Raw genomic sequence first — 8,664 nt, 5'->3', positions numbered from 1 at the left:
ATATTTGTTAAATATATAGACATAGAAACATAGTAAATAACTGCAAACAAAAAAACTGAAAGGACCATCTAGTTTGACCACCAAGGCAGCCAGGCTAAACCTGCTGCTCTGTGTGGGCTATTCTTACTGCAAGTGCGACATAATGGTTCACCTGAACAGTTGGGTCTAAGCCGGCACAGGAGGAGGAAGTAAGGTTACCAGATTTCATGTACGTAAAATCCAGAACCATGGATCCGCCCCCAGGCTCGCAAAGTTCCACCCAGCCCCGTAACCTCTCAGCCTTTTTGCTGGTTGGGAGGGCATCCGTGCATTCGCAGTTGCAAAGCATTGACATCATGCGCCTGTGCGCATGCACGTGACGGCACCGTGTTGCATGCGCGGGAGCCCCTGCCGACGCAATCTGCTTTTCAAAACCCGGACAAGGTTCTGGGTTTGAAAAGCCGTCCAGGACGCCCGGACGTGCCCTCTAAAAAGAGGGCATGTCCTGGTGAATCCGGACGTCTGGTAGCCCTAGGAGGAAGTGACCTGCTTGGCAGCTGGACACTTCCTCCTCTACTGCCTGCGTCTGCACTGAATTCTGCACAGCAGAATTCTATTGGTCTCACGGAGGTGAGAATTCTGCAGAGTTTTTCCACTCACAGACAACGGCGTAGCAAAGGAGGGAGGTGCCCAGGGCAGAGGTGGCTGGCATTACTGTGCCATGTGCCCCACACTCTTCCCCATTGCATGCACCCCCATGTATATCTCCCATTTCTTCCTCGTCATAGTCCCCCAGTGCCTCTTTCAAAATCTTTAGTGGCAGCATCTCCTAGGTGCCGCTCATACTGGCCTCAGCTCTCCCTCTGACATCACTTCCTGGTCCAGTAACAAGGAAGTAACATCGGAAGGAGTGCTGAAACCGTTGCGAACAGCAGCTAAGGAGGTGCCGCTTGTATGTCAGCGAAGATTTTTAAAGAAGTGGGTAAGCAGAGAGGTACCAGCACCCCTGCCAAGATGGGGACTGAGGAAGTTCGCCCCCCTCAGTCCCTCCCTCCCCCCCTTACTACGCCACTATTCGCAGAATTCCACCAGGCGTATTCTTCCCCCTTTGTTAGGCTCAGTAACTCTCCGCCCCTGCCCACGGGCTTCCCCTATGTGTAATGTTTGGTTTTTGCTAGGCTGCCACAGCTGCTCGCCTTGTCAATTAGAACAATGATTTCTACACACAATTACTGAATAAAAACCTTTGCTTTGTAAACACTGGATCTAGTGATCAATAGCCTGTCTGAGACATTTCTACCTTCCAGTAACGGTGACCATAACAACAGGGAGACTGAGTGGATGCCATTTGGCCAGATCTCTCCTAGGGTTACCATATGGCTCCCAAAAAAGGAGGATGGATTGAGACATCCGGGTTTTACTTCCAGTGCTTTCAGTAGAAGTAAAACCCGGATGTCTCAATCCATCCTCCTTTTTCTAGAGGGCCGCAATCCAGTCGGGTTTTCAGGATTTCCCCAATGAATAAGCATGAGATCTGTTTGCATGCACCGCTTTCATTGTATGCTAATAGATCTCATGCATATTCATTGGGGAAATCCTGAAAACCCGACTGGATTCTGGCCCTTGAGGAGGGACTTTGACACCCCTGTTCTAGAGCCATATGGTAACCCTATACCTTACTACAAAACGTTTGTGATGGAAGAGCTGCCACAGGCTTTCTGCTTTGTCCACACATGTTACTCAACTGTGTGGGAGTCAAATTTTTACCATCCAGTCCCTTCTGCCAGAGTGGGGGGGGGGGGGGGCAGGACAAATAAAAACCTTTGATGACACATCTAACGTCTCATTAATTATATTATACTCTACACTTTCAGGAACCAAAAGATGAAAAAAGTGCTTAAGTTATTAAACAGTGTATCCGAGCTTATACATTTTCCTTTTCATCAAATTTTCAATAAAGACAGTAGAAGTAGCTATAGCGAGACTGGAATCCGACATTCAGAACAGAGACTGCACAATATGGCTTCTTCGTGGGCTTATGAGCTCTCAGACTAACAGACTGAGTTAAAAGAGCAATGTAGTGATCCTCTCTCCTCTGGCTCAATGCCCAGGACGCCTACGCTTCTTTTTCACCCCTTGTGAAAGCCCTGGAGACACTGTTCAAACAATGATCTGGAAACTGGACCCACATAACCACCGGCTATTGGAGCGAGAAACCTGCGAGCCCCCTGCCCTTGAGCACAAAGCTCAGCCCAGGGTTACCGTAGCTCTAGATAATCAGATATGCAGTTGGCTTAGCCTAAGGTTAGCAGCCGTCCGGATTTCTCCGGACATAGTCCTCCTTTCGAGGACATGTCCAGGGGTTCGGACGGCTTTTCAAAACCCGGCATGTTGACAAAGTCGCGTCAGGAAGGGGCATCCGCACATGAGCGGATGCAACGGCTGTGACGTCATTGCGTTGCGCCCGTGCGGATGCTGTCTGGGGGTGAATCTGGGGGCGGATCAGGACATGACAGAGGCGGAACTGGGCGTTCCCAGGGGGGCGTGGCCTTGGGCCCTGTAACCCTAGCTTAGCCATAGCCAGGAGTGATATAAGACATGTAGGGGCCCAGGGGAGAAAGTAGAGGGAGTCCCAAAGCCCATTTTCAGGCCATGCCTTCTTCAGATTGAGGCAGGTCTGGGGGCCTTCTGTGAAGTGAGCGCTCAGGGCAATTGTACTGGCTGTCACCCTCTAATTGAGGCAGGTCTGGGGGAGCCTTCTGTGAAGTGAGCGCTCAGGGCAATTGCACTGGCTGTCACCCTCTAATTGAGGCAGGTCTGGGGCCTTCTGTGAAGTGAGCGCTCAGGGCAATTGCACTGGCTGTCACCCTCTAATTGAGGCAGGTCTGGGGCCTTCTGTGAAGTGAGCGCTCAGGGCAATTGCACTGGCTGTCACCCTCTAATTGAGGCAGGTCTGGGGCCTTCTGTGAAGTGAGCGCTCAGGGCAATTGCACTGGCTGTCACCCTCTAATTGAGGCAGGTCTGGGGCCTTCTGTGAAGTGAGCGTTCAGGGCAATTGCACTGGCTGTCACCCTCTAATTGAGGCAGGTCTGGGGGCCTTCTGTGAAGTGAGCGCTCAGGGCAATTGCCCTTGCTGTCACCCTCTAATTTAGGCCTGATCAGAGGCAGATTTTCCTTCATATTTCTCGGCCATCTTTAAAACTCTGTCACCCCCAACAGCATTAATCTGCACACCCCCCATGACATTTGCTTTTTCAAAGATATTTCTCATCTGCAAGATGTAGTGGCGATAACGACTTTTCGTGCAGCGGCGCTTGTCTTAAAGCATGTAGACATCACTCCTGGCCTTCTTGGCCCTCATGCCCACCCCATTCCTAAATTTAATTTCTCTGATCTGGAACATTGATAATAGCAACTCAGCGGTCACAATTAAACACATACACCACATCCCTTCTAACATCTATGTATAAACATGGTAAATAGCTGCGCCAAAAGTTCCCAGATGTTTAGTTTTTACTAATCAGCTGGCTTCTAGATTTCTATATACAAAACAAATGGCACCAGGGCCAGTTTTTATGTACAGAATACACACTATCCCCCCTTGTAAATCTTTCTGCTCCTGGAACATAATGCCCTTCATTCACCCTCTGCTTGCAGCTGTCTTTTGCATAAACGGGTGATTTATGCCATGCAAGACTCTTTCTCCGTCTTCCCCAGCCCCAACAATGTAATAATGAACTTTACAACAAAGGTAACAACCACATTCATACGCAATCATATTTCACAGGAAACTGTGTACACATTTTCCCCGTACAGGATGTACTGGTCATAAAATATACAGTAGTTTTCACATCGACTTCGGTTCTCCTTCGCCCTAGGCCACTTGGCTTCTGGTCTTGTACTTAAATAGAGGAAAGTCTTTGAAATTTCTATGCTGGTAACTTTCAACAGTTTCAGCTCTCGTTCTCCTTCCAGCCGCGAGCATTCTTTCCAAATTTATAGACTAGTCTCCGTCCATCCACACGCTCTAGGATTTCTCTTTTATAGTAGTATCTGTTTAAGAACAATTAGAAATTATTTTTTTTTTATACCAGTGGCTGTATCATGACATGTTACATTACAGTTTGCAGTATTCATAAAAGGGTTTATTTACCGAGCTGCATAAAGTGTGTACCCTGTTTCCCTGAAAATAAAACCTATCCCAAAAATACGCTCTAGCATGATTTTTAAAGATGCGCCTAATAAGAACATAAGAATTGCCACTGCTGGGTCAGACCATGGTCCATTGTGTCCAGCAGTCAGCTCCCGCGGTGGCCCTTAGGTCAAAGATCAGTGCCCCGAGTCTAGCCTTACCTGTGTATGTTCTGGTTCAGCAGTAACTTGTCTAACTTTGTCTTAAATCCCTGGAGGGTGTTTTCCCCTATGACAGACTCTGGAAGAGCGTTCCAATTTTCTACCACTCTCTGGGTGAAGAAAAACTTCCTTATGTTTGTACGGACTCGATCCCCTTTTAACTTTAGAGAGTGCCCTCTAGTTCTCCCTACCTTGGAGAGGGTGAACAACCTGTCTTTATCTACTAAGTCTATTCCCTTCATTATCTTGAATGTTTCGATCATTTCCCCTCTCAGTCTCCTCTTTTCAAGGGAGAAGAGGCCCAGTTTCTCTAACCCTAACCCCCCAAATAAGTCCTAGTTAAGATCGACCCCCGAAGCCCCCCCCTCCCCGAATGTCCCCGACACTCCACGACTAGTGCTGTAGGATTCGCTGAAAAAATCGTACTCGTCAATTCAGCGACCAAAGTTTCGGACCCCCGGACATGTACTCGAAAAGGAGGGCATGTCCGTGAAAATCCAGACGTATGGTGACTCTACATGTATAGCGTATGGGCCTCTCAGATTCTACATTGTTGCGTCCACACCTGGGCAGTTCTCTTACCTCATGGCTCGGCTCAGCTTTTCGTAGGTCATACTGCTGTTGTTTTTTTTCTTTCCCCAGAGCTGAGCCACTGCCTCAGACTTCAGAAACCTGAAGATTCCTTCGGACCTGTCTTCCCATTTTATTAATCCTGGGTTCCTCTCGGGGTTCAAAAGAATATCTCGGATAAACTCCCATAGGTGAGTCCCTCGAGGATCTGGTGAAAGGGGTTGAAGAAAGATCAAAGGGTTTATTCTTTATCTATTGGTGACAATGCTAATCTTGTCTTAAGAAAAAATAAAGGGCCTAAAAGAGTGATCTTGCAGCCTACAGTTCAGGGTATCCTACGGCGGGCTCCGTCTCTGGCAGTGTTCAAGGCCCCGTTAAAAGCCCCAACCCTATATGTCATGTCTGTCTGTCTGTCCAAGTTATATTGTAAGCTCTTCCAAGCAGGGACCGTTTATAAATGTCAGGAACAAGCTGCCCGAATCCCGACGGGGAGGGGAAGGCGGCTCCGTCAATGGCAGTGTTCAAGGCCCAGTTAAAAGCCCCAAGCCTATATGTCATGTCTGTCTGTCTGTCCAAATTAGCACATGCTAAATGCTAAGAAACCCATTTTTTTTATTTATTGAGATTTATTTCCCACCCTCCCAGAAAGCTCAGGGTGGGTAACAGTAGAACAAACCCAGTTTTAGAGACCGGTGAGGATAACGAAAACAGAGGGACCTAGGAACAATATTAAAGGCTAACATCTTGGGCCCTCTTTTGCTAAGGTGCGCTAATCGATTTAGCATGTGCTCAACGCCATTGCGCGCATGTTAGTCTATGGACCCGTTCGCGTTTAACGCGTGCCAATCGGTTAACGCACCTTAGTAAAAGAGGGGGGTTAGTATTTAGTACACGCTAATTCCATTAGTTCATGCTAAGTTTTAGGAAACGGGCCTTTAAGTTAATTAGATCTGACTTTGGAAAATCATTATCCAACCGTGAGAGGTGTAGAAATGCCAAACGAGAACTCTGAGAATGTTATCGCCTCCCGTCTGCCCAGGGAATTCTGGGACTGCGGGGCCTTTGAAACACAGGTTCTGGCGAGATTTTAAGAGGCAACTTACTGTGTTTCTTGTTGCCCGACTTCTGAGGGTGATCTTGCTGTTTCTTCACATCAGAATCTAAGCAAAATTTGAGAACAGTGCGATGCTAAGTGAAACGTTTTCTTACTGAGTTTAGAGACGTTAAAAGAAAAAAAAAAAACAACCCCTCAATCATCTGTATTCTAAAAGACTAATTCTCTTTAAATTCCACCTAAGCCCAGCAGGATTTTCAAAGTAAATTGTACTAATCTGACTAAACAGGTTTGACAATCAATGCCTCGGATAGTACACTGTACATTAATGGCAGTGGTCCACACCATACGGATACCTACGTTTGTTCAACAAACGCTGCACTGTTCTGTCATTGGACTTGAAAGGTGCTTTTGTCATCCAGATCCACAGTATCACTTTGTGCATGAGGGGTATGGCCAACAGGCTGCCATAGGTTATGAAACTTTCATGTCGAGAAGGAGGAAGGGTGAGGAAAGAGGACTGGAATAGTTGATGGACCAGGGCCATGGGATTTGGAGTCAAACTCTAGTCGTAACTTTTGAGCTTTGAAAAACTGCTTGACCTCACTCTGCTTCTTGGGGAGGGAGGTTAGTGGTATAGCGAGGGTAGGAGGCGGCCCCCTGTGCCCTGCTCTCACCCCCCCCACTCCTGCTCGAGGACTGAGGGTGCCCACCCCTGTGCCAGCTGGATAAATGCAGGAATGCCCCCTCTCTGCCCATGGCACGCTCCCTCAAAAATATTTTCAGAAATAGATAATATGCTGGTTGATGCCCTCAAAGAGGCGAAATACCACAAAGGGCCGGATTCTATAAACAGCTCCTAGCAAAATGACACCTACCACATGTCAATCAAGGTTAGGGGCAATTTCTAGAACTGCGCCACCCAACACCTAAATCAGTAGGTTATCTTGGCCAAATATAGTAAATGACGGCAGATAAAGACCCAAATGGCCCATCCAGTCTGCCCAATCGTACCCTCTCTTTAAATTACTGATTTAATTTAAATTGTCCTTTTTCCTACATATTTCTGGGCCAGAAACCAGAGCTCTGCCCGGTACTGCGCTTAGGTTCCATTTACTGAAGCCTCCGTCAAAGCTCACTCCAGCCTATCTAAACCATCCTAGCCATCGAAGCCCTCCCCAGCCCATCCTCAACCGAATGGCCATATAATGGACATAGAGTAGACCATGCAAGTCTGCCCAGTAACTGGCCTTAGTTCAATATTTAATATTATTTTCTGATTCTAGATCCTCTGTGTTCATCCCACGCTTCTTTGAACTCAGTCACCTTTTTCCTCACCACCACCTCTCTCGGGAGCGCATTCCAGGCATCCACCACCCTCTCCGTAAAGTAGAATTTCCTAACATTGCTCTTGAGTCTACCACCCCTCAACCTCAAATTATGTCCTCTGGTTTTACCATTTTCCTTTCTCCGGAAAATATTTTGTTCTCCGTTAATACCTTTCAAGTATTTGAACGCCTAACTTCTGTGGTAGTCTGTTCAAGAGCGCTAATCGCACATCAAGGGCTTAATGCCCTTCAGTGAAAGGGCCCCTAAATTAGCCATCACCATCTTATGGTTTATTTTATTTTTAGTCTATATTATTTTATAGTTTTTTTTATATAGTATAGGATATGCTTCAGTAAACATTATTTTATTTTAGATTTCAATAAGCAACCTACTTTATCCACCTGTGACTGCAGATGGCACCCATACGGAAGTACAGTAGGGTTTTGATGGACTCACACTTTCCACCATACATGTACTGGTTAGATGTTAGAGTGACATGGGCCTGGGTCCTCCCTCTCTATGGTTCACCCGCCCACCCACCTGACTACTTAAGACACCTGGGTGATGCTCTGCTAGGCTTTCCCATACCAAATGCTGCTTTTCTACAGACAGGTATGTACTATTTCATTCAAATTTCGGGGGTGGAGGTGGATCAGTGACCACTGGCGGAGTGTGTGGGGCTCATTATCTAATCCCTCCAGTGGTCATCTGGTTAGTTTGGGTACCTTTTTGGCATTTAGATGCTTCTCAAACAGGTCTAGTTGAAAACATCTAAGTTCCGTCTAGGACAGTGGTCTCAAACTCGCGGCCCGCCAGGTCCTATTTGGAGGCCCTCGGTATGTTTATCATAATCACAAAAATAAAATAAAACAGTATCTTGATCTTATGTCTCTTTAGCTATAAATGACAATATTATTATTAAGACTTAGCCAAAAGGAAAGATTTATAAACTATAAAGAGTTTTATTGTCATTTCTTTAATAAGACATTAGCTATTTTTTCTGAGGCCCTCCAAGTACCTACAAATCCAAAATGTGGCCCTGCACACAGTTGGAGTTTGAGACCACTGCTCTAAACATTGACATCACTGTTTCCACTACGCTGAGCAGGAGTCCTCCAAATGCACTGCTGCCAGTAGGGGGCGGTACTTCAATGCTGTATTTTCAATCACTAGAAACGGACAGGTTCCCTGGAGTCCTGCAGAACTTACCTGACCCTCACAAGTGAAAATTTGATAGTGAAACAGCACCACCCACTGGCTGGACTGTAGGTGGAGGACTGCCGCTCAGCTTAAAGCAGTGGTCTCAAACCCCGGGACTCGAGTTTGAGACCATTAGCTTAGAGAGAACAGTGATTGATATTGCTATCGGTTATATACCT

General features: G+C 46.7%; 1 protein-coding gene across 4 annotated transcripts in view; it reads right to left on the bottom strand.

The window, feature by feature from the left end:
* Positions 1–1,815: 1,815 nt before the first annotated feature.
* Positions 1,816–8,664, bottom strand: part of EHF (ETS homologous factor) — a 37,097-nt gene continuing 30,248 nt past the window's right edge. For all 4 annotated transcript variants that reach the window (XM_033928914.1, XM_033928912.1, XM_033928913.1 and 1 more), the window contains 3 exons: positions 6,006–6,062; positions 4,915–5,110; positions 1,816–4,032 (listed from right to left, as the gene is read on the bottom strand). In XM_033928914.1, coding sequence (XP_033784805.1) covers positions 3,933–4,032; positions 4,915–5,110; positions 6,006–6,062 — 353 coding nt within the window. In that variant the 3' untranslated portion in view covers positions 1,816–3,932. The remainder of the gene's footprint in view (positions 4,033–4,914; positions 5,111–6,005; positions 6,063–8,664) is intronic.

Source organism: Geotrypetes seraphini, chromosome 19 (genome assembly GCF_902459505.1).
Source record: "Geotrypetes seraphini chromosome 19, aGeoSer1.1, whole genome shotgun sequence".
NCBI lineage: Eukaryota > Metazoa > Chordata > Amphibia > Gymnophiona > Dermophiidae > Geotrypetes > Geotrypetes seraphini.
This window is presented reverse-complemented; position numbering and strand designations above follow the sequence as displayed.